Raw genomic sequence first — 27067 nt, 5'->3', positions numbered from 1 at the left:
CCCCCAGAGTTTGTTTCTGAAGCATCGCTGGTGTGCAGCTGAAGAAACAGATACAGCGCCTGCCCACTGCTGCAGAAATCACTGCACGCCAAATCCTTGCACCTATCTCTGAAGTCCGAGATCACTGCACGATTCCAAAGCAAGCCCTGCTGTGCGGCTGCAAGAACCAACGCATCGTGGGACCGAGACTGGAGTGACCAATGCAGCGCTGTTGCCGCCACATTGAAAAACTACGCATCCCCGATCCCCATGCATCACGTCCTGCACAGTAAAAAACCGACGCATCACCTCCCCTTCAGTAAGGAACCAACACATCACCTCCCCTACATGGCAGTAAGGAAACGACGCATCACCTCCTTTGGAGTAAGGAACCGACGCATCACCTTCCTTGAGTGTAAGGAACCGACATGTCACCTTTGCTGCGGCTGTTTTTGTTTGATTGTGACGCATCCAAGGTTCTTTGTGATGAAAGCGTTGCATTTATAGTTTGCTATGGTCAGAACTGTTTTTACCTTCTAAGAATCACATTTCAACTACTGTATTGTGGGTCTTGTTTGTTTTAGATAAAGATTACCTATTTTTAGGTCTCGCCTAGCGTTGCAGCACGCAAGCGCTGCATTTGAGAGCTAATGTGATCAGGAGATTTCAGAAGATGGATTTAAAGCCCCACCCATCATTTTCATTGGGTCTCGTCAGCGTTTATGCTAAACGCTGGCTTCCCCTTGATAAGGATGCTTCTTGGTCACTGCCCTTTCTCCTTTTCATCCGGCCCATCAGGACTGGATCATGTGCTTCACGGCTGTCTTGAAGCAATTTTTTATCTCTAGGGGGCATGTTATATAAACAAGCAGTGAAGCAAAGGATCCAGTCCAGATGGGCCGTCCGAAAAGGAGCCAGGGTGGTAGCGTATTGACGACAGTTTCCGCTTTCTTCTGTCCTCTCCCCGAGTTCTGCTTAACAAGGCTGACATACCTAGAACTGACAGAACCATCGCTTCTCAGCTTCACTCCTGCACATTAAGCGGGCACCACCAGCACCTTTAAGCAGGGCTGCTGCACATGTAGCAGAACAGTGTGGCCACTTGTAGAAAGGGTCACATCCTTGGAATGGGACGGGCCTGCATGGTGCTCTAGGATTGCTATAAATGTCATATGGCACAACTTGCTCTTCCTCTTTGGGCTGTTGTGCTGCATTTGTGGCAATATGGGACCCTGTCAGGAGTGCTCCTACCCAGGGAACTCCAGAGACCCCCAGTCAAGGGTCTCCTACGTTCACCCAGAAGCGGTGAATGTGCCACCTCAGGGAAAGCATGGACTCTTGTTCCTTCTTTTGTCCTGCTGACTGGGTGAGAGCTATAAAGATACTGTATTCAGGAAGCAGCGTCAATGCAGACTTTTATCATGTACTGAACATGTACAGCAGAGATAGTAGTGGTGCATGAAGAAGTATAGTAAAGGCATTAGAGGTGCAAGCTTCTCTCGCAAACACACAGAACTGGAAGAAAACAGGCATCACCAGTGCAAGCTGTTAGATACGCACACAGCAGGTACAGCATAGGATGTGGCCGCCCAGACTTCACCCATGGACAGGCAGTGCTAAATTTGGGCTGATGTTTGCTAGTACTCCGCACCGGTATGTATTTCTCACCACTGACACCTATTTCTGACAGGCCACTGCATGGTAGTGCAGTCTGTATATTTTTGAGATAAGCATATTTAATGGAGTATTTTAACATTCAGTATAAATTAAGATGACAATACTTTGTCCAGGCCATTTTTACAGCTTTTGTGACATGTAATAATCCAAATTGGCACAGCTGTTGCAGTGTGATGCTTTTACGGTAACAGTGGTACAGGCACTTGGAAGTACTGGTATGGTGTGCAATTTGAACGGCCTTTTGTGAAACACCCTGGGGCCTGCTAATTATGTTTCTTGACAAATTAAGTGCCATGGGCAGGGCTAGACTAGTGCAGGCAGAGAACATCTTTTAAACAAGCATTTGCAATGCAATAGGTCTCGCATTTACGCGAGCTTGAGCTATTAACATTGCAAATAACAATGCCTTTTATATTTGTTTTCGTTTTAAAAACAAAGAAAAGGCATTGTCATTTACAATGACAATAGCTTTAACTCGTGTAACTGCGAGACCTATTGCATTGCAAATGCTTGTTCTAAACTGGTGTGGTGTCCATTTGTAGGGTTTTCACTGTATTACTGTATGTGTGCACAAATGCTTTACACACTCCACCTGAGATAAGCCTGTCTACTCGTGCTAAGCTACCAAGGGAATGAGCAGGGGTTATTTTAGAAGAGTATCCCCCTTACCCTGGGTAGGAAAAAGGGTCCCTACTTGGACAAAGGTGCAAACCATTGCCAACTAGATACCCCCATTTCTAACACTCGGCTTAAAACTGGTCTTCCTGGATGCAATTACATCTGCATGTTGCGGGAGTGAACGTCGGAACCTTTATGTGCAGTCCTCATTATGAAATGTTTTTTTTCAGACAAACTGGTGCTAAGGACACAAGGTATGTTCCTACCAAAGGTGGTGATGCCTTTTCATTTTGGGCAAGCCATCACCCTCCCAACCTTCTCTGCTTTACCTCATTCTTCGAAAGAGGAAGAGAGACTCCCATCATGTAGACCAAAAGAGGATAGTCAGCTTTTTAATTGATTGCACCAGGAAACATCCGACAGATGATCTGCGAAGAAGGGAGGTTGCACTGAGAGGGCAGTCAACTTTTAAATTGATTGTACCTGGGAACATCGGCTGGATAATCGGCTCTTTGTGGGCAAAGAGGGGCAAGGCAGTGCAGGAACGGACCATCTCTCAATGGATAGTCCTATGCACTAAAATCTACTACACATTGACTGAGGAGCAGCCCCTGAGGGTTTAAGGGCTCACTTCACCAGGGCCAAGGTCAAGGCTGCTGCCACTGCATTGGCATGTGGAGTGCTTGTCCTGGATATCTGTTAGGTAGCTATATGGGCATCAGTACACATGTTCACAAAGCACATCTGCCTCAATAACCAGTTTCATTGAGATGACCAATTTGTCCACCTGGTTCTTCAGGACTTTTTTGTCTGAGCCATTCCACAGACCCACCACCTTGGGAGTAATTTACTTGGTATCATAAGTTGAGAAATCTGCAGTCAGAAGTATCTGTCTGAGCAACATGTTACTTACATTTGGTAACACTATATCTGGTGGATACTCTATCTAACTGCAGATTATTAATCGCCCTACCAACCCGCGTTCTGTGATAGGGCCTATTCCATCAAAAAAGGTCGCAATTTAGGAATCCTCACACTGGTTCTTTCGATAAACCAATGGGCTAAGCGTCTGAGGATGCAGATGAATTCATGAAAGAAACTGAAGCCAGTTCCCCTGGGTGGAACTTATATCCAACTCCATTTGTCACCAATTGAGTGAAATGAAGTTGATGCGGAGTCGCACAGTTCCAGCGCACAGGGGAACCGCTTTTGAGATTTCTTATCAAATCTGGTACCAGGGGGTATTCACAAGGTGTGGAATGTACTGTTAGAGTATTATCCGACGGTAAGTAACTTGTTCTTTTCAGTCACATTACCCCTCTGGGAATATATGTCTTTGTCCAGCCACAACAAGTACCCGTCATTCTGAGAGGTGTTCTCCTGGACCACAGAAGACGTTAAAGGTGTTCTTTTCACATTGTAGCTTAACTGATTTCTGTGATTCTTTCACTGACTTCCAAGTCCGAGATGCATCACCACACAACTGCTGCACCTGGTGACAGGCTAGCCTATATATTTTGGTTCTCTTTTGTGTTTTCTGTTTCATACTCCGGATTGCAAGCAGTAACCCAAGAGATTTGTACCCAAGGGATGAGGATTCGGGAGTTGTATACGCCCTAATTTTTTAGAAATATAATAAACTACCTTACACCCTGGACAAAGAAGAACATTTAAATAATGTCCTCTCCGCTAACGAGGAAGAGATTTCAGCCATTTATTTACTTAATTTATTATAGTGCTGAAATTTCCATTCAAAAGAGCATTTTGAGGCAATAGTCCTAAATTTGGACATTCCGGAATGTAGTCTTGTAGTTAAGGAGGGAGAGCTTGTTGTCAAAGGACATTTTGGGGCTTCAGTCTATTTCTTAAAGACTTTCCACTGAAACACACTTGCGATGGGAGTAATTATGTGCCTTTTTGGGGGTTTTTTCAACAAAATTCTGCCCAGTACTTGCGCCGACTACAAGATCATGCTAACCCACATCAGTAACTGATGTCAAGCTGCAAAAACTAGGTTTTTTTTTTTTTTTTTTTTGAAAAAAACCTTTATTGTGACATAAGGCAGATACAATCACAGGCTAGCAAAAACACAGCCGGCCATAATCACAGAGACGGTCAATGCAAATCAAGAAGTCAAAACACATACCTCCCGCCTCCAAAAGTCCACCTCAACACCCAGGATACTGTTGCACCATAACGGCACCAGGATAAGAGAGGTTTTGTTTTCGTTTTTTAAAGGGGTTCAGAGATAAAGCAGGATCCGACATCATACAATCTAGTAGCACCAGAGCTAGGGGACATCATAAATCAGGATATGCACATTTGGGACCACTGCAGGCGGGGCGCAGACACTAACGCGCACTAAACAGGATAGACAACAAACAGCACATTACGCCCTCCAATGCAGCACAAGCCCGCCATACCTGAAACGAGAAATTATTAGAACATCCCCCATATTGGCTTGAGACAAAAGAACAGCCGGTAAACTACTTACTACTCGGAATCCCAAAAGTAAGAAAAGAAAGAGAGAAAAAAGAAACCCAAGCAAAGCAAGAGAGAAAAAGAGGCCCTAGAAACTGAAAAAGGAAAAAGAAAAACAGAGAATACCCCCCACCCTGCACCCCTGCCTCCGGCTACGGCCTCCCCCTCAGCAGTGTGCCTGTCGCCCGCTGTATGAACCCGAGATTTAGAAGAAAGAGAAAAGAAACAACCACCCGTCCAGACTAAAAAGAACCCAAGCGAGGGAAGGAAAGAAAGAAAGAAAAAACGGGAGGGGAGCCCTCTAACAGTCCCCCGGCCTCTCCCTCTGCTAATATCGTAGACGGACAGAATGTAAAACACCTTCGCCCAAAGCAATACAATAGGTCAGTGCACTAGGCACAGGAGCAGCCCAACATGGCAACAATATGGACAGTATGTCACACATCCCACATGAATCCGCAAGCAGGAAGCATCGAAACGGAGGAAACATCGGCTACCCTTGTTCTGTCCCGCACATACTACGATGGCCCATCAAATTGTCCCACTCCAAATCAGCAAACGTAAGGAAGAGGAATATTGGAGCAAGTCCAGATAGCAGCAAGTCTGTAGTGCTGCGCTGCGATCGGACCCCATCCGAGCCCGCTGCCCGCCAGCGCGAATGACCAACCTGTCACAACAACATGACTGCCACATCGCGATCAGCAAAGCAGAGCAGGGAAAAAGTGTCGCAGAATGAAAACGTGGTCGGAGCAGAATCGAAGACACCAACAGCATGGTGTGGAAAGAATGCCATCGCACAGTTCCAAGCAGGAGCACCATCCAGCATATCACACAGTGAACGGACATCCTGCTCCAAGGTATCGTGAAGGACAGCTAGGGCAGCCAGGAGATCACCAAGACGAAGTTCCGCTCCATGTCCTCTTTGTTAAAGCTCCCGTCCTCCACAGGATGGAAAACAGGTCAGGACTCGGTAGCACGGATACAGCACTATGCCCCCCTCACTACGTTCCGAGGGAGCACCATCATAGATCGGGGCCGGGGCATGAACAGCAGGGCATCAGGCGTCATGGAAGCACAAGCCGGGCACCCAAACAGAGGAAACATGGCCAAAACACAGCCGCCGGGGGAGTCCGTGTTATCAATCGCGGCCGGGCACAAATTCGGGATTCTCCCGCAAGTAGCGGGACAGGAATGACCACGGTCCTCGGCGGCAAGCGAGAAATGTCCAAAGAAGGGGGACAAACGACCCAGGGAAATCAGGAAGGGGCGATCTCCAGCTCATGCCCCCAATCAGACAGGTAAGCGATCCGAAAATCGGCCGGTCCGAAGCAATCCGGAACCGACCGGCCCCTCACTGTGGCCGGTGGCCGTTGTTGTTGAATTAATGGCCGGCCCCGCAGTTAGACGAGGTCCCGGTCTTAAAGCTGCCCCAGGCCGCAAACGCCGCCGTCCGTTTCTCCCCGTGTGGAGGGGGTAGAAAACCCGGGGACGCTCCATCGAGCACCGGAGCCGCTCCTGCGCCCGTGTGCGCACTTTGTGAAACAGGACATCAGGCCGAAGGCGCCTCCAGGAGGAGATGGTACACGGAGCCGGGGGACTGGGCGGCCATCTTCGATGCCGGCTTGGCTCCTCCTCTGCAAAAACTATGTTACAGGTTAAGTACTAATATAATTTTTGGTATCTGGTCTGTATTTTTTATATTGTAGAAGCCACAACATCAAATACGTCTCTAGTATCTTCTGTCCATTACAGAAAGAAATTGCTTGATTTCTTCTCTGGTCTTCATGCCGTGTACACTTATTATCAGCATTGTCCCTTGCTTAAAGCATTGTCTGCACTTTGTTTTTTAATAGATCAACAATAGAAGAGGTATATGCAAGGTCAATGTCGAAACTCTCCAAATCTGCAAGCAATTATACTCAGCTTGGGTATGTATACCGCATGAGAAAATAGCATAAGCCTGTTTTAACTATGTCCCTGATTTTTCTTTTTTCTTTTACTTTCTATTCCACTCCCTCATTTTGCTTCTGTTTTTCTAGGACATTCGGACCAGTATGGGATATTTTTAAAACGTCAACAGAAAAACTGGCGTGCTGTCATTTGGAACTAGTTAAAAAGTTACAGGAGCTGATAAAAGAAGTGCAGAAATATGGAGATGAGCAGTTAAAAGCACATAAAAAGGTTTGCCGTATTTTCTTTTGCTTAACATATTGTTTAAAATGAGAATTTCGCCTGATTTATTGAGGACTGTGTCTTTTGACAGACAAAAGAGGAAGTCGCTGGCACACTGGAAGCGGTACAAAATGTCCAGAGTATTACTCTGGCTCTGCAGAAATCCAAGGAAATGTATAATGTGAAGTGTGTAGACCAGGAACGCCTGAAAAGAGAAGGAGCTGCTCAGAAAGATATTGAAAAGGTAATTCAGAAATAATTTCCTGTCTTAAATTTTAAAGCTTAGTAAGGTTCTAAAAGCGAAGTAAAATACCTTTGAAGAAATTTTAAAAAGGTGTTCTAATGTTGAAAAAGGAACATAAGTCAAAGACTACAAATATTTTATTGAAAATGATACCAGAAGAACTCGCATGAAGTTGAAGAGTTAAATTTACTTGTTTTATGTTATGTTATGTTTAGGTATCCAGAAGCGACTGTATACTGACAGAAAAAGTGCTTTTTGAAAAACATTTTTTGGTCAACGGATTTTTGAATTTCAGATTTCTGTACTTTAAAATATCAATACGAGTAAAATCATTACTTGCCATTAAAAAGACAGTATAGAACAGTGGTTCCTAACCTGAGTTCTGGGGGCTGCTGGGGGTCTGCAAAGCCTAATTAGGGGGTCTGCAACTGCTTAGAAAATGAAATAACGTTACAGATTAATTAAGTGTATTTAAATAAAGTAGCAAAATGTGATATAGTAAAACTTCCTGTAAACGTAAAGAATTTGAAATTGGGGGCTATAAATCTGTAAGTATCCTCGCATTGATTTTTGGAAGCAGTGCCAGTGCATCAAACATAATCTAGTATGGACAATGAGCGGCCTCAATTACATTTTTGAAGGCTCCAACCTTCCATCATAGCGAAAAGTTGGATTTTTAAAAATATTTGTTTATGAATTGTTTTGGAAAAAACCCCCATCATTTGTGTATTTGTTTAATGAATGCTTGTTTCTGTATTTTTTGTGCATTTTGTCTTTCAGTGCAAATCATGTTTAGGCCGAGGTCCCCTGCTTTCAGCAATGACTAATTGAGATCCCCTGATTCCAGTAATGATTCATTGGGGATCCCCGGGTTCCAGTAACGTTTAAGTGGGGTTCCACATAAGTCAAAAAGTGAAGAGCTACTGGTATAGAACATTTTTAGAAGCAAAGTATGCATTGTAAGAACCTTATGTGTATGTCATAACCTAATCTATAGTTATCTCATTTTTAAGTGGTAATGTAAAATCAGTGTACTTCTAGTTATTTCTCTTTAATGAATAGTTTACTTGACAGTGACAGATTCTGAAAATTGAGCATCATGGTGAAATGTTTGTTTTTCATTTTTTTAAGTTTGAGTTTATTGAAGAACTAAAAGAACAGAAACAGAAAATGAAGAAACAGTCAAAAAGTTTAAACCATACAAGTTAAATATGAAAATCTCAAATGGAGAAAACTTACAAAGTATATAAGCATAAATAAGAGAAAAACAGGCAAAACTATGCATATATAAAATACATCGTAACCATAACAAAAGTAAGCAACATGAAAAGAAAAAAAAAAGAAATATGAATGATATATGAAGCAAAAAGTGAATGATAAACACTTAAATTAATGAATAAAGGGCAAGGGGAATTTAAGGTGGTTTTCGAACCTCAGCAGACCTAGTGTGAGAGGTGGAGGTTGGGGGAACAATTGAGGAGAGAAAACTAACCAAAGATAGCCAAAGGAGGTCTCTTTTGATTGCCAGGGAAATGGGGAAAACATAATTAGTATCAAGTCGGTGATGAAAACAAACTGCATTCCACCAAGAGCGAAATGTGACGTGATGGGCTTGTTTCCAATTGGAAGTAATGAGGTGAAAAGCAATAGCTATCAAGAGGTCAATAAGTATGTAACGTGATGAAGGTTGAGGGAAAATTCAAGAGAGAGAACCTAGAAAAATGTGAGTAATAGAAAAGGGGGTGTGAAACTGAAAAATCTTTTGAAGCTGGGACCAAACGAGTTTCCAAAACTGGTATATGGGAGGACAATCAAATAGCCTATTGTAGCGTGGGGGTGTGAGCAGGCTGGAGTCTTTCTATTGGTGGATTAAGAACAGGCTGGAGACTCGTTCTACGTAAAGAGGGTTTTATTCAGATAAAGGTTTTCCGAGTTCTAAAAGTCAACCGTTCTCTTGCAAAATCTGCCCGGTCCGTGATGGCGTCCGTTCCTACTGAGGATGACGAGGCCGTCCTCCTTCAGTGGATACTTTGAGTGATGCCTTTATACTGCTCCTGGTCAGCTCCACAAAGAGAAACCAACAGAGGGATACCGTCAGATTTACTGTCTGATACCGGTTGCACCACGGGGACCGAGTGATAGTGAGGGAACACCAGTGCTACACAAGGATTGTCGGTGATCTGTGTTCTAGGGGTGAGTGAGGAACTTGAGGGAGGGATAGGAGGGTAGGGGGAATGCGGAAAGTGGGAATGGAAAAACGAAGGGAGGAATATGTACACTATTATACATGGGCCCCCTTAATCCCGACCCAGGCTGCCCAATGCCGCCGTACCTGTGAAAGCCACACTCCTCCCTCGGGAGTGTGGCAAGGCGGTTCACTGGGTCGTTGGCCTCCTGGCTCTCCACAGTAATCCGCTCTCTCTCCTCCGTCCTCTCCTCGCACGCCGTCTTCCTCGCTCTGATTCTCGTCTTCCTTCCTTCGCTCCGCTTCCTCCTGGGAGTCGACACACCCCCAATAGAGGGCTTCCGGGCCTTTGTCCAGTCCGGGTCCTCCTACGTCATGCGGGGGCGTGGCTTCATCACCGCTGAAGTCCCAGTTAAAGGCGCCCTCCTTCAATTCGTCTCCTGGGTCAGAGAGCAGCGGACGGGTGTCCCAGTCAGACTGAAGGGAAGGAGGGGAGGTACAATCAGCAATCCACCACTCGACAGGGGCTGCCGCTCCCACCCCATTACACATATGTTTTAAATCAGCATTAGGACATGAACAAGACCAACAAGTAGAGGGAGTGTCTGCTGAAAAAGTCGATAAAATCAAAGGAGTAAATAAAATCCGATTATAAATGAAAAAAAGGGTTTGGGTGGTATTGGCAGCTCTAGAGGTTTTATGAATCTTAGACCAGATCTTATCCCAAAAGGAAATTGACCAGTCTTGGGAAAAATCCTTTTCCCAAGCTAATATAATCTTTGACTTAGCCCTAACTGATGAGAATTGAAGAGACTTACAAAGAAAAGAAGCAGAGGAAGATTGATCTAAGACTGAAGATATAGGTCGATAGATAGTGGGGATATCATTAGTGACCGTAAGAGTCTGGAAGTATTGAATAAGGATGGGATAGAGCGAGTTATATTGTGAACAAGAAGATGAAGGTAGAGAGAATTGGGACTGGAGTTTAGAAAAGAAAAGAGGCTGGTTATGAGAAATGAGTTGAGAAACCCATTGCAATCCCTTAGAATGCCACGTCTTCCAAAATATTGAACGATTACGAATTTTGAGTTGTGTATTATGCCAAAGAGGTTGATTGCATAAAGAATGAAGAGAAGGGTAAGAAGAGGGTAAAAAGGGGGTAAGAAGTTTACGAGAGTGGGAAATAATAGGATTCCGAAAAGAGGTCTTATTAGAAGAAAAGGATAAGAATTCACGAAAGTCAAAGGGAGCAAGAAAGGAAGACTCTATTTTTAACCAGATGGGAGGATAAAAGGGGAACGCAGAGGAAAGCCAACAAGATGTTTGCTTCAAGGAGAATGCATGATGATAGGTCTTAAAGTCAGGGAATTGAAGACCAGCATGAGGTTTATCCCTTTTCAAGGAGGTAAGAGAAATACGCGAGCGTTTACCCTTCCATAAGAATTTAAGTACAATAGAATCAATCTTCTCAAAATAAAAGTCAGGAATATGAATAGGAATCATGAAAATTGTATAAAGTATGAGAGGTGATAACATCATTTTTATTGAATCAAGGCGACCCCACCAGGATAAAAAGAGAGGATTCCAATGGGTGATGGCAGCAGTCAGTTTTTTAATTATATAGTGAAAGTTTATTTTAAGGGTGACGGATAAATGAGGAGCAAACCAGATGCCCAAGTATTTGATCTTGGATAGTTGCCAAGAGAAACCAGAATGTTCAAAAAGGTGTTTTTGGCACATAGGATTTAGGGGTAAGATTTCACATTTGTCAACATTAAGACGATACCCAGACACACTGGAAAAAGAAGAAACCTGTTGGAGAAAGAAAGGAAGGGAAGATTGCGGGTCAGAGCAGTAAAGAAGGATATCATCAGCGTAGAACGAAAGTTTAACTTGTTTGGAACCAAAATGAAAACCAGAGATGTTGTCATCATTACGGATTTTGGTGAGGAAAGGTTCTAAGGCCAAAACAAATAATAAAGGAGATAAAGGACAACCCTGTCGAACGCCTCTTTGTAATGCAAAATAATCCGAAACCATACCCTTAATGAAAATTGATGCCTGAGGACCTGAATAGAGTAAAGAAATAATAGAAATAAATTTGGGTGGAAAGCCTGCCCGTTTGAGAGCATGAAACATGAAGTCCAAACTGATCCTATCGAATACTTTTTCAGCATCTAGAGAAATAGCGGCCAGGGGATGATTTAGCGAAGGGGCCTTACTTAAAATATCAAAAAAGACATGCGAGTTATCAGAAGAGAGACGTCCCTAACAAAACCTGATTGTTCAGGGCCAATTAAATCAGGTAAGAGAGGATCCATTTTAAGAGCTAAAATCTTAGCAAGAATCTTGTAATCTGTATTCACTAAGGAAATTGGCCAGTAATTCTTGCATAGGGAATGATCTTTATCATCTTTAGGAATTAAACAAATCAAGGCTTGTTGAAATGTACCACATGAAGAGCCGGAGTCAAGAAAGGACTGAAATAACAGTAAGAGCTTTGGCAAAAGAAGTGAAGCAAAATGACTATAAAATTCAATGGTGAAGCCATCAGGACCAGGGGCTCTACCACGACGTAACACACTGAAACGGCATGAGAAATTTCTGCTAAAGAGATATCAGATTCCAAGGAACCAAAGTCAACGTAATCTGAAGGAGGCAAAGGTTTGTTTTGAAAATAGGATAGAAGATCAGACGAAGATGGAATAGATTCCGGAGTATAGAGTGTTTTGACTGAAAAAAGTGACAAATTCATGTAAGATATCTTTGTCCTTAAAGAGAGAAACACCAGTAGAATTTTTAATACAATCGATTTTTGTCCTTTCTTTTCATACCTTCAAGTAATTGGCTAATAGTTTCCCCATTTTATTCTGATCTCCATAATAACGGGAAATACATATTAATAAAAAATTTGAGGCAGCCTCAGTGGCCAATTTATTAAAAGTAAACTTAGTATCAATGAGATCTTTGAGAGAGGATTCAGTATTGGAAGTATAATAGATATGTTCTAGTCGCTTAATCTTATTTAGTAGTTGAGTGGATTGAGCTTCCAAGAGCTTTTTCTTATGTGACACATAATTAATTATAAAACCTCTAAAATCCGCTTTAAAAGAGTCCCACACCATAGGGAAAGAGGAATCAGGGGAGTGATTGATGGTAAAAAATTCAGCGGCAAAAGCATTACATTTTGAACAAAAAGTGGTGTCATGAAGTAAAGGATTATTAAACCTCCATCGGCCTGAATGAGGGGAAAAGGGAAGGAGATCAATGTCTACAAGGACAGGAGCGTGATCAGAGACTAAAATAGCGTCAATGTCAGATTGGACAGCATGTCGAGCTAAGGGTTTGCTGAGAAAAAGATAATCTATACGGGATTGTGAATGGTGGGTAGGAGAATAAAAACTATATTCTCTAAGATCTGGATGACATAATCTCCAGATGTCTACAAGTGCAATGTTATGTATAGAAGCAACAAATTGGGAGTGCATCTTGGATGAAAAAAATTTAACTTTGGAGTGTCTATCGAGAATAGGGTCAAACATTTGGTTGCAATAACCACCCAAAAAAATGTATTCCTCAGGGATTGAAGCAAGTTTTTCAGAAATGATAGGCCAAAAGAAATTATCAACACCAGTAGGAGCATAAACATTAAATATAACAATAGGAATCTTATCTATAAGTAAGTTAACAATCACCCAACGACCATCCACATCGCATTCATGAGAAACAGTTAACTTTTTATGGCACAATATCACAACCCCATTTTTCTTGCCTGCAGCAGGGGAGTGAAAAACATGACCAACCCAATAACGTTTAAGTTTCAAAGCTTTAATCTCTGAAAGATGAGATTCTTGAAGAAGTGCAACATCAGTTTTAAGTCTGGCTAAATGGGATAACACCCGGTGCCTTTTAATTGGGTTATTTAAACCCTTAACATTCCAAGTGGTAACCCGGAAAATGTATCAGAGAGAAAACATAAGCAATAGTATGTTTACTAGTACAAAAAGAAAATTTGTAGGAAAAAATGGAAAGATAAAAAAGAGTGAGATAGAGTGCAGAGAAGAAAAAAGATGAAAAAGCTAGAGGAAACGATGTAGTATGAAAAATGGAAAAGAAAAACAGCCAAGAGATACCAAGAGGGAGGAAAAGAAGAAAAGAAAAGATATTGAAAAAAGAAGACAGTACATGTCCAATCCAGACGACTGACAGACATACCACAGATACAAACGGAAAACGGGGGTGACAATGCCAGACAAGTGACGACGACAGCAGCCAGAGAAACATCACCAAGTGTCCACCGAACTACATCAAGGTGTCATGGGACAAGAAGGGATGTTGGAAAGAAGGCAAAACCTGTGGAAAAAAAGAACAAAACATTATACAGTGGAAGAAAAAAGTGTAGGAGAACATAACGTAAAGAACGTAAGGCAAGAAAGTTATACATACAATGGTATAAAAGAGCAAAACCAATTAACAAATAAGGGAAGGATAACAATGTAGAAATAATTATGACAAATAAGACGGAAAGATCAGACAAAATAGCTCGTGAAGTGTCCATGACGTCCGCTCCATGTCGACGAAGGAATTCCTGAAGTACCTCTGGATCTTAAAATGTCGTAGTCTTGTCCTTGTAGGTAACTTTAAAAAGGCATGGATGTAAAAGACCAAATCTGGCATTGAGCACACGCAACTGAGGACGAAGATGAAGAAACTTCTTCCGCCGGTCTACTGTAACTTTAGCGACATCTTGAGAGAGATACAAGCGGTGCCCTTCCCAAGAAAGTTGCTTTTTAGACTTTGCAGCTGCTAGAACTTGTAGAAGATCAGTATATTGCAGAAACAGCATTATGACACTGCGAGGCTTAGTGGAAAGTCTCGGACCAAGTCTATGCGCCCTTTGAATATTGAATGAAGAGGAGGCTGGTAAATCCAACATTTTCGGAAGAAAGGACTGGAAAAAAGCCGTTGGATTGGAGCCCTCTGTGTGCTCCGGAAGACCATAAAGACAAAGGTTGTTCCTACGATTGCGATTTTCTAAATCCTCTGCCTGTCTTTTAACAAGGGAAACATCCGACTCCAGAGCAGAAATACGAGAACATGAAGCTTGAAGGGATTCCGTCGCCTGTTCCACAAGGAGAACTCGAGAGTCCGAAGAGGAACACTTGTCATGCAAAAATTGTAAAGTTTTATTCGTTTCCTCCATAAAAGGTTTAAGAGAATGTATTTCTGCAAGAATTAAGTCCATGGAGGCTGTCGAGGAAGAGGAAGAGCCTGGAGAAGGAGGATCCTTTTTCGGTCGTTTAGTGGATGCTGTTGTTGGTAATTTACTCATAGTATGTGTTTTGGGCGTAGCACCAGAAGAAGAGTCAGACTTCTGCAAGGGTGAATCTTCCATGTCTTGCAAATTAGAATCAGAATCAGAACCTACAACAGGTTTAGTGGAAGCAGAAAGTTTAAGCTGACGTAGTTTCCCCATAGACATATAGTGAATAGGGCAGAAATCAAAAATTCTATATTCATTTGGAGCTGTATTCACTATATTCCAGACAGGAGCACAGCTGCGTAGTTGAAATGATGCAGAAAAACTCAAAGTAAAGTTTAGAAGCATAAACAAGCATTCCGCAGCATATTCTGTGGAGATATAAAGCCAGGGACTGTTGTAAAAATTACCATCTCCATCCCTCCTTTGTAAAAATTACCACTCATATTCATTTAAAATGCAAATAAGAGCCGGTATTCTCGTAAAAACAATGTCTCTTCGAGTAGAATAGAAAGAAGCAATGAAATTATGTTGTAAGAACTGCATTAGCAGAATTCAGTAAGATCCAATACTCTGCAAAACTACAGTTTCTGCCGTTACGAAGTGAAGTTGCGATGTAGAGCAACAAAATGGCGGCCGAGGCTGACAGGGCGATTTGCGGCGAAAAACCAGCTGGAAAAGCACGAAGAGCGGTTATAAAGACAACCGCGTTTTCACCTCATCTTGCGGGAAAGGAACCCGGTGCCACAGGTCGATGAAAGCAGGTTTTGATGAGCGGCGAAGTCCGAAACAGGGACTCGGTGACGGAGCTCCGCTACCGCGCCGCCATCTTGAGCGGCACGCAAGCCACGCCCCCTGTTTTAGAATTTTTAACCTATTCAGGATTGAAATGCTGTGCATTATTTTGACATCTGCTGGTTCAGCCCAGAAATCTGCCTTTCTATAGAAGTGAAATAAATTTGTATTGTATTTAGGGGTGTGCGAAATTCATGTAATTTGCTTTTGCGTAATTATGCAAAATGTTGGTAAAATTACGTGTATTTATGTGAAAAGTAAACCAGTCCCTCAGTATTATATTTTAGTGCAAAATATGTCCTTGCTTCAATTTTTAACTCCAGAACGTATTTTGTGCTAAAATAAAAAGTAGTGCAAAAAACAAAAACACCACAAACAACTTCTCGCATTGTTTTCGTGCATTTCTGGTACATTTTTACTGTATTTTGCGAGTATTTATGCAAAGTCGCTTAATGGGATAACATGCGTAAGATGAGAATTAAGTATTTTAACTTTCTAAAGCTTTTCATAGCCCACCATTGGTAGCTAAAGTGCATTTTTGGATGGGTAGCGTGGTACTCTGTTGGTGAGTGCTTTGTTGGCAGAGTGTTGTATATGTTTTGATGTTATGTGGGAAGTGTTTTGGTATCTGGTATGAGTGACCAAGTAAGCACTCTTGTCTTGGAGTCCAGGGCCTAGCGTGTGAAGGAGGCACAGATGAAATCAAATGAGTGAAATGATGCCAAATTGGCACATATGGGAGTAAGTGACATGAGCAGTATGAGCGGCTTACTGCTTTACAAATACGCCCCTTAAGTGCATCCTCCTCAACAGCCGCTCCGTTCACAAGCATGCCATCGAACTCTGGGACCTCCTCGACACATCAGCACCAGACGTCGCCTTCCTCACGGAAACCTGGATGAACGCCTCCTCAGCCCCCGACATCGCCATAGCCATCCCAGACGGCTACAAAATCATCCGGAAGGACCGCACCAACAAAACGGGAGGAGGAGTTGCTATCATCTACAGGAACACCATCAACGTCACGACCAACGCCGAAGATATCGTCCCCACCACCGAACACCTACACTTCCAAATCCACACCGACCCCCAGACCAGCCTCAAAGGAACGCTCATCTACAGACCCCCAGGCCCGCGCACATAATTCAGCGAAACCATCGCAGACTTCATCAGCCTGCACTCCCTAGCCTCCCCAGAATACATCCTCCTAGGAGACCTGAACTTTCACCTGGAGAAAAACGACGACAACCCCACCTCCACCCTGCTCGACAACCTCGGACTCAAGTAACTGGTGGACACCCCCACCCCCCTCGCCGGCCACACGCTCGACGCCATCTTCTCCGCCAGTAAGCACGTTGCCTTCAACCACTCCACCGGACTACACTGGACCGACCACAGCTGCGTACACTTCACCTTCAAGAAGACTACATCTCACCACCTCGCGCATCGGATCCCCCGCAGATGCTGGAGCAAAATCACCACAGACCAGCTAACCACATCGCTGAGCCAGAACCCACCAGCCGACACCAATCTACCCGACACCAACAACGCAACCCACAACCTCGCTCAGTGGATCACCAACTGCGCCAACGACCTTGTTCCACTGAAGAACCCCAAGGCAAGACCGGCAACAGAAAACCCCCATGGTTCACAGACGCCCTCAAAGCCGCAAAGAAATCTTGCCGAACACTCAAAGACCTGGCGCCACGAACGGACAACAGAAAACATGACAACCCTCAAAAACGCCACCCGCGAATACCACCAGCAGATCCGGGCCACCAAGAGGAAATCGTTCAAAGAGCGACTGGACAACAACACCCACAACAGCAAGGAGCTCTTCAGCATCGTCAAAGAGCTCTCCAACCCCAACGCCAGCAACAACGACATCACCCTGTCACAAGACCTCTGCAACGCCCTCGCCACGTTCTTCTACCGCAAGATTGCCGATATACACAACAGCTTCGGACCCCAATCTCCACCTCCGGGCACCAGACCTGCGACCCCCACCACCACCCTCAGCGTATGGACCCCCATCAGCAGTGAAGACGGGGAACATCCTTTTCAACGAAACTCTAACAACGCGGTACCATTACAACGCAGGTTTTAGAACGAAAGTCGTTACAGCGACTTTCGCTGGAGGGCGCTCTAGGATAGAGAATAGTTTAATTTACTATCCAACACCTTCCCTACTATCCACGGGGACTGGAGTTGGAATAGTAAATTCAACTATTACCTATCCAGCGCCCCCAACGCAAGTCGTTGTAACGACTTGCGTTGAAAAACCTGCGTTGTAATGATACGCGTAGTAATACCACGCGTTGTACCGTCATTCATCCGTGAAGACACCATCGACATCATGAACTCCATCCACTCCGGCTCTCCCTCCGACCCATGCCCCCATCACATCTTCAACAAAGCCGACACCATCATCGCACCCCACGTTCGGAACGTCATAAACAGCTCCTTCGCTTCAGCCACCTTCCCTGAGAGCTGGAAACACACAGAAATCAACGCCCTTCTGAAGAAACCCACAGTGGACCCCAAAGACCTCAAAAACTTCTGCCCCATCTCTCTTCTCCCCTTCCCGGCTAAAGTCATCGAAAAGACCGTCAACAAACAGCTGACCGCATTCCTCGAGGCAGACAACTCGCTCGACCCTTGCCAGTCCGGATTCCGAGCCAACCGCAGCACCGAGACCGCCCTCATCGCAGCCACAGACGACATCAGAACCCTGATGGACAACGGAGAAACAGCCGCTCTCATCCTCCTAGACCTCTCAGCAGCCTTCGACACCGTCTGCCACCGCACCCTAATAGACCGCCTCGATAACACTGGAATCCAAGGAAAGGCCCTGGAATGGATCACCTCAAACCTCTCCGGCAGAACCCAGAGAGTCCGCCCCCCCCTTCCGCTCCGAGGCCACCGAGATCATCTGCGGCGTACCCCAAGGATCCTCACTCAGCCCAACACTCTTCAATATCTACATGAGCTCCCTCGCCACCATCGCACGCAAACACAACATCAACATCATCTGCTACGCCGACGACACCCAACTGATACTCTCCCTCACCAAAGACCCAGCCATCAGCAAAACCAACCTTCAGGAAGGTATGACAGAGGTAGCGGACTGGATGAAGCACAGCCGTCTGAAGCTCAACTCAGACAAGACGGAGTCCTCATCCTCGGACAATCCCCATCAGCCTGGGACGACTCCTGGTGGCCCACGGCACTGGGCACTGCACCGACACCCACGAACCACGCTTGCAACCTGGGATTCATCCTGGACTCCTCCCTCACGATGACCAAGCAAGTCAACGCCGTTTCATCCTCATGCTTCAACACCCTGCGCATGCTCCGGAAGATCTTCCGATGGATCCCCACCGAAACCAGAAGAACAGTCACCCAGGCCCTCGTCACCAGCCGACTGGACTACGGGAACGCCCTTTACGCAGGAACCTACGGCCAAACTTCAGAATCGTCTCCAGCGCATACAGAACGCCTACGCAGGACTCATCCTCAACATCCCTCGCCACAGCCACATATCCGCCCACCTGAGAGACCTCCACTGGCTCCCCGTCGACAAAAGGATCACGTTCAGACTGCTCACCCACACACACAAGGCGCTCCACAACACTGGCCCCGAATACCTCAACAGCCACCTCACGTTCTACACCCCCACCCGCCAGCTCCGCTCCACCAGCCTCACCCTCGCCACCGTCCCACGGATTCGCATAACCACCACCGGAGGAAGATCGTTCTCCTAACTGGCAGCGAAGACTTGGAACTCCCTCCTCAAACACCTACGACTGACCCAGGACCATCTCCCCTTCAGGAAACACCTCAAGACCTGGCTCTTCAAGGAGTAGCGACACCCCCCACCCCCGCCCTCAGCGCCTTGAGACCCTCACGGGTGAGTAGCGCACTTTATAAATGTCTTGATTGATTGATTGTTTGATTGATAAGCGAGGAAAGAAATTGAAGAGCAAAGAGGATTGGCAGCCTGATCAGAAAATAATCTTTTAAGTTCCAAGTTTCACTTATTCTTGCTATGTATGCCGGAGGCAAAAAATGCGAGCAGGAGTCCACTCATGCTCCCAAATGTAGACAAACATCAGTCGGATGAGACTCTAGCCACGCTCACTCTGTATATCCAAGAATGATAGAAGAGGCTTTTTGTAAGTTGTTTCCCTTACAATACAACTACAAAACCTTTTGTCCACACTTCCATGCTGGCTTAATACTTTTTAAAATTGTTTCCAGATAGCACTTCCAGAAAGCCTTGCTCCTTCTAGTGTAGAGGAAGAGGTATCATCTTACATTTTTCCTGCCAAACAACATCCACTCTAATTATTGGTAGGGAATTATGTTTCTAAGTAAAAAAAGAGACAATGCGGTGAAAAGAGTCTTACCCTGCTTCTATTGTTTTGGCTATGACAGCAGCCTGGTATAGCGTTGGCAGCTCTCATCTTGTATATTCTTAGCTCAGCTGTTCCCTTACCTGTGAACCATACAAAAAAGTGTTCTTATATATCTGGTCTATGACTGGCCCCTTCCCTCTCTGTTCCTGTCCCCCACGAACTCTGCCTTTACCTCCAACACGAGGCCTTTTATACAAACAGAAGTACCCAAATAGGTGTTGTTCTCTGCATGTTGGCTCCAGCCTGCAAAGTGTGCTAATTGAAACTCAGGGCACAGGTTGGGTGTACACGTGGGTGAACGCCATCCACCCTGCACAGAAGTTAGGCCCTACTGAATAATGTGCTGGACTCGTCCCAGTGTAATTTTCAAACACCGGAACACATTCAGCAGCGCCTGCTGGTTGTCTGCTTTCGATCTGCAACTAAGTGCAGGTGTGGATGGGACTTTCTTATTTCAGACTCCTGCTGGGCCCATAATAAAGGTCGAATTTGAGGGGCATCAGGCCTCCTTTTGTTCGAGTCTCCTGGCTGGGAGCGGTCAGGAGCCTCACACCTAGATGCAAATGCAACAGAGGGGAAGCAAAGGCTCACAACTGATTAGCACTTCATACATACTTGGGAGTCAGCTTTTCACTTTGTTCAGGACCTGTTAACAAGATATGCATGCACTGGAGTAAGAATGTCAGATGTGTTGGGTCTTTCCCAGTATTTACACAAAATAAATTGCATTTATATAGAGCTTACTACCCCTGACAAGGCGTTGAAATAATTTAAGTACCACCGTTTCTTTCTTGTTTAGGTCTTCTCATCCCAATGCAGGGTATCAGAGAGCTTTTCATCACACATACATATTACATACATAATAAATCGTATATGTTTGTAAATCAATGAACAGTATGTGTTTCATAAAACTGGTGGATTACAAGGTGTAGAAGTCACATAGCATATTTCATAGCTCGCTGTGCTATATTAGAAGGATAACATTGCAACTGCAACATAAGGATCTCTGTCCTCAAACTGTAACTCACTTGCCTATGTACATAAAATAAAATCTGCCCTTTGCATGTTACAAGATGTGCTTTGCTGGAGAAACATTAACCCTCTATGCTACTTTGAGTCAAAAAAACTGAGGCTAAACGAAACGCAGATCTTTCCAGCAAGTACATTAACCTCCAGATTTGTTTTAGAATTATTATTCACTTAGATTTACTAGTAACACACATCTCTGCAGCAGGTGCCTTAACCCCATAGATATTTTAAAATACAGTTTTTGTAACCAATTAAGCAGACAGATTTACTGTCCATTTTATTTTTGTTGCCACAAAGTTCCTCAGTGCCGGCCAGACAGCAAGCCGACCGGCACTGAGGAATGAGCAATGTTTCACTGGCGACCCGTCCCACCGTTGTGCACCCCGCAGAGCGACCCGCCTGCATAACTTCCTAGAGACTTTTTATATTTCAGAAACGCACAGCAACCCACAGGGACTTTGTCGTTTGCACCTGGGGAGTGTATCAAAGTAAGTCAAGTCATTAAAGAGAATCGCATAGCAGGCGGGGGACACCCCAGGTGGTCTCTGTACAGACCTCCCACCTTGCAATTTTTGAGACTCCTGTAATTTTTGAGACCCCATTAGAAGTGCTGATTGGGAATTTGTTTTCAGCACTGGCCTAACCGCATGACGTTATTTTCCGTGTACCCACCCCACGTCCTGACGAGTCCCTTAGGATTGAGCCGAAATGCGGCGACCCCAAAGAATAGAGGAGGTATACGTAACAATAGTACCATTAAAGAAATTGGATAACACACTTTGGATTTATTTAGAGAGTGACTCGGACCTTCGTGTGTGTACTGGACTAACTCCCGGTGGGATTGCTTATAAATCCGTAGCAACCATTCGGTTCAAAGAATGGGTAGGAAGGAATCAGAAACTAATTGTACAAACTTGTCTGTCTCCTGATGTTTGTGTAAATGTAAATGGTCTAAATCCCCCTTAATGTTCGATGTGTCTTGTAAGTTGTTAAAGGACAATAATTAAAGAGTTCATAAATTGCTGTAACTGGATATGGAGGTGATATGTGACTAGAAAAATTCATGCAAGTACACGTGAAGGGACTATGTGCAGACGAGTAGGAATTAATTTGTGTGTTAATTAGCGAAGATTGTGTGTTATCGATTCCTCCACGTCATGCCTATTGCCCAGATGTGGGAGGAGGATTAGGGCAAACTCTGTTGTTTAAATACTGTTATGATGTTCTTAGGCATGGGAGACTCATGTAATTCAGAGTTATGCTATCTATGAAACGAAAGTACGTGTGCTTACCTAGGGCTGGCTCATTCAGGATGATGTTACAGTGAATAGATGAGCCCACAGGTCAGTGTCACTGTAAACACGTAGATCAAGTAGGCCTTCTATGGTACACCATGTTGGCAGTGTAACATGTCTAGAATATGCAGGAGTCTTATTAACGAGCATAGTCTTTTGTAGATTCCGATTATTGGTGGTAGTTTGTGGTGTCTCCTGCTGTTCCTACATCTCCCCACCTAGGTAATTTTTTCTGTGCAAACTACTAATATTTCCTTCGTAAGGCCAATATTTTCTTGACGGTGCTAGTCTGGACTTGAACTGCACGTGCCTTTTTCTTGTGAGTTACCTTTGTCGCCATTTGCTTTTCATCCTTGAATACTGTGCAGCTTATACTTACTTTTTTGTTTGTTTGTTTTAGTAAACATTTTATTAAATCAAATCAGAGTCATCAGTGCAGATCAAGTACATATCAATTAGAGGGTACAGTGCATTAACATGTCATTGTCACTTATCATATTCAACAAGAATTTCACTGTTCTGCCCTTCTGCGCATTGCCATATCTTCCGTCGGTGATGTGCAAATCTCGCCCCAAATTAATTACAGTTTTTCCGTTTCCGATCCCATTTCTTAGGGCAGCCTTGCATTTTATAGACTTCTTTCTCTGCTATTCTGCAGCGATCTAATTCCGCCATCCAGCCCAGTGTTAAAGGCCGCGTGGTGGAACCCCAGGACATTGCAATAGCTCTTTTTACTAATAAGTACCCCAATGCCGCCCACTGTTCTATTTCAGTCAGATCTGTGGCCTCCCAGATGTTTAGGATCCCCAACCCTGGTGTCAAGTTGATTTGTTTTCCTAATGTGTCCTTCATTTTTTGGGTTGCGTTGTCCCATAGGGGGCGTATCATGGGGCAGATCCAGAGGACATGATAAAAAAGTGCCATCCTGACCGGATCACTGACATAATATCGACAGTCAAAATATAGACAGTCAAAATATCGAGGTAAAAATATAGAATGACAAAATATCGACTTCCTATCTACAAACAGGTAAGTACAAAAATATCGACTCCAAAATATCGATAGGAAAAAATATAGACAGTCAAAATATCGATTTTTTAAAATATCTTAAAAGTAATTTTAAAGTACTATAATAATAAATATAGTTAATTCAAACATACTTAAAACACTTAAATAAACTTAAAATTAATAAATAATTATTGTAACTTATAAAAATATATATATTTATTTAAATATATCTATATAAATTTCCTAAATTTCACCCCCCATGTATCCGCACCCACTCATTGTAAGGGACATATGTTAGATCAAATTTGGTCCCTGAACATCCCAGTGTCCCCCCTCACTATCACTCCTTGTTTGTGGTCAGACCACTTCCTAATTTGGTTTACCCTAAACCTGCACCGTCCCAATCGCCTAGCTCTTCCTAAGAACATCTGGGCTCGCAATTGGAGCAAGGCTGACATCCCTGCCTTGTGTTCCTCTTTACAAAACTCCAATCCAATTCTGGAGGAACTCTCTTCATCATCGCAGGTTGATGCGATTAACACCTGGTTATCCAGGTCCTGCAATCAGGCTGCCCCCCTTAAACGCGTTGCTGTGAAGCGCGCCCACAATGTTAATTATTGGTTTTCTGCTGAACTTAAAGGTAAGAAGCTTGCTGCTCGCCAGGCCGAACGCGCATGGAGGCGCTCTTATTGTCCTACTTTAAAAACCCAGTACTCACTCTTACTTAATGTATATAAAAAGGCTATTTTATCAGCCAAGACTGATTATTTCTCTGAGAAAATACTCTCGGCGGGAAATCAGTCTAGAGAAATTTTCTCTACTGTACATGAGCTGGCACTCTCAGACAGAACTACACTAAAACCTTTGCCCTCCCAAGCTCTCTGCGACTCTTTAAACAATTTTTTCGTGGAGAAAATTGAAGCCATTAAAGCCAACATACCTCCCCCCCCTTCACTCGCTCCGGCCCCGGACCCCTGCCCCAACCGGTTTTATCTGGACCATATTCCTCTGCTGACCGAAGAATCTCTGTCTTTTCTGACAGCGAAAGTTAAATCCGGTTCCCCCTCAGACATCTGCCCAGCACCCATTCTGAAAGAAATCTTCCGAACCTGCCCGGCCCCCCCTTTGACATTCTTAAATGAGTCTTTGGTGATGGGTGTAGTTCCTAAACTTCACAAATCAGCCATAATCATCCCCCTCTTAAAAAAACCTGGTGCTGACCCTACCTCCCCAACGAACTACCGACCAATTTCCCTTCTCCCTTATCTGGGAAAATCCTGGAGTGCCACGTTGCCACTGTCCTCAGCTCTTTTATGGAGGATAGTGGCTACCTGGCCCCTCGTCAGGCCGGATTCCGCCCCCGCCACTCTACTGAGAGGGTGGTGGTTTCAGTCCTGGATAGTTTAAGGGAAGGAATGGACAAAGGCCAACCTCAGGCTTTGGTCCTTCTTGATTTGTCCGCTGCTTTTGACACGGTTGACCACTCTATCCTTCTCTCCCGTGTCAGGGCAGCGGGCGTCAGGGGGGCTCCCCTGACTTGGCTAAACTCCTTCTTGAGGGACCGAACCCAGGCCGTCCATCTTGATGGGTTTTCTTCTTCTCCACTTAAGATGAACTGCGGTGTCCCCCAGGGCTCCTCCCTATCCCCTCTTTTATTTAATCTCTATATTTTTCCTCTCATTTTTGCTCTTCAACAGATGGAGGTCACCGTTTTTAACTATGCGGATGACCTTCAGTTGATTTTCCATCTTTCTGACTCTCCCAAATCTATTTTCAATTTTCAGTTAGTTATGATTTTCATCAGGGACTGGATGAACTCTAACCATCTTAAACTCAACCCAGACAAGACCGAGTTAGTCTTGACTGGTGGAGCATCCAGTCCCTGGTCTCCCACGTTTTGGCCCCCTGTACTTGGTTCTCCCCCCTCACCCTCGTATTCTGTTAAGACACTTGGGATTACGTTAAACTGTAATTTAACCCGGCACTCCCAGATCAGCACGGTGGTGTCTTCTTGTTTCTTTACTCTTCGCACTATTAGAAAAATGTCAAGATTCTTTTCAGTTCCCGCTCTTAAACTCATCATGATGGCCATGGTTTTGTCCCGGCTGGACTACGGTAACATCCTTTACAATGGCGTCCCAGCCTATGCTCTTCGACGCCTACAGCTGGTACAGAACCAAGCGGCACGCCTTATCTTTGGCCTCCCTAAATTCCATCATGCCACCACTGTACTTAAGAACTTGCACTGGCTACCCATTAGGGAGAGGGCTCTTTTTAAATTGGGCTGCACTGTGTTTCAGGCTCGAGCAGGAACCGCCCCAGCCTTCATAAATTCGGCAATTTCCAGGTATACACCTGCCAGAGAGCTTCGCTCCTCTTCCCAATCCCTTCTCTCTGTTCCACGCTTCAGGAAAATGAGGATGGGGGGAGGGGGGGCGAAGTTCGCGGTTCTTGGTCCTACTTTCTGGAACTCTCTTCCCCCCCAATGTTCGCTCCATCTTACTCTATCAAGATTTCTGTGAATCATTAAAAACTTATCTTTTCCTGCAAGCCTTCCCTGTTTAGTCCCTCCCAGTTGCCATTCGAGGTTTTTAACAGTCCTAGCGCCATGAAACCGTTAGGTAAAAGTGCGCTCTATAAGTTTTTTTTAAATTCAAATTAAATGAAATTAAAAATTTTAAAGTACTATAATAATAAATATAGTTAATTCAAACATACTTAAATCACTTAAATAAACTTAAAATTAATAAATAATTATTGTAACATAAAAATATATATATTTATTTAAATATATCTATATATATCAATATATACATATTATTAACAAAACATATACAATATTTTTTCCGTAGGATAGCGTAAGGTTTAAATTTACTATTCCCACTCCAGCGAGTGCAACAGTAGGGAAAGCGTTGGAAGCGTAGGGGTAAAAATTACTATTCCAACTCCAGTGAGTGCAACAGTAGGGAAAGCATTGGATAGCGTAGAGGTAAAAATTACTATTCCCACTCCAGCGAGTGCAACAGTAGGGAAAGCGTTGGATAGCGTAGGGGTGAAATTTACTATTCCAACTCCAGAGAGTGCAACAGTAGGGAAAGCGTTGGATAGCATAGGGGTAAAAATTACTATTCCAACTCCAGCGAGTACAACAGTAGGGAAAGCGTTGGATAGCGTAGGGGTAAAAATTACTATTCCCACTCCAGCGAGTGCAACAGTAGGGAAAGCGTTGGATAGCGTAGGGGTAAACATTACTATTCCCACTCCAGCGAGTGCAACAGTAGGGAAAACGTTGGATAGCATATGGGTAAAAATTACTATTCCCACTCCAAAGAGTGCAACAGTAGGGAAAGCGTTGGATAGCGTAGAGGTAAAAATTACTATTCCAACTCCAGCAAGTGCAACAGTAGGGAAAACGTTGGATAGCGTAGAGCTAAAAATTACTATTCCAACTCCAGCAAGTGCAACAGTAGGGAAAACGTTGGATAGCGTAGCGGTAAAAATTACTATTCCCACTCCAAAGAGTGCAACAGTAGGGAAAGCGTTGGATAGCGTAGGGGTAAAAATTACTATTCCAACTCTATTGAGTGCAACAGTAGGGAAAACATTGGATAGCGTAGAGGTAAAAATTACTATTCCCACTCCAGCTAGTGCGACAGTAGAGAAAGCATTGGATAGCGTGGGGGTAAAAATTACTATTCCCACTCCAGAGAGTGCAACAGTAGGGAAAGCGTTGGATAGCATAGGGGTAAAAATTACTATTCCCACTCCAGAGAGTGCAACAGTAGGGAAAGCGTTGGATTGCGTAGGGGTAAAAATTACTATTCCAACTCCAGTGAGTGCAACAGTAGTGAAAGCATTGGATAGCGTAGAGGTAAAAATTACTATTCCCACTCCAGCGAGTGCAAC

The 27067-nt window shown here is 44.1% G+C and overlaps 1 protein-coding gene across 2 annotated transcripts in view; it reads left to right on the top strand.

Annotated features, from left to right (window-relative positions):
* The window catches only part of FCHO2 (FCH and mu domain containing endocytic adaptor 2), a 1197262-nt gene that overhangs the window by 291309 nt on the left and 878886 nt on the right, over nucleotides 1–27067 (top strand). For both annotated transcript variants that reach the window (XM_078675272.1, XM_078675273.1), the window contains exons 3-5: nucleotides 6609–6683; nucleotides 6795–6936; nucleotides 7019–7171. In XM_078675272.1, coding sequence (XP_078531398.1) covers nucleotides 6609–6683; nucleotides 6795–6936; nucleotides 7019–7171 — 370 coding nt within the window. The remainder of the gene's footprint in view (nucleotides 1–6608; nucleotides 6684–6794; nucleotides 6937–7018; nucleotides 7172–27067) is intronic.

Source organism: Lissotriton helveticus, chromosome 2_1 (assembly GCF_964261635.1).
Source record: "Lissotriton helveticus chromosome 2_1, aLisHel1.1, whole genome shotgun sequence".
Taxonomy (NCBI): domain Eukaryota; kingdom Metazoa; phylum Chordata; class Amphibia; order Caudata; family Salamandridae; genus Lissotriton; species Lissotriton helveticus.
The sequence above is the reverse complement of the archived record's forward strand: the minus strand, read 5'-3'. Positions and strand labels throughout refer to the sequence as shown.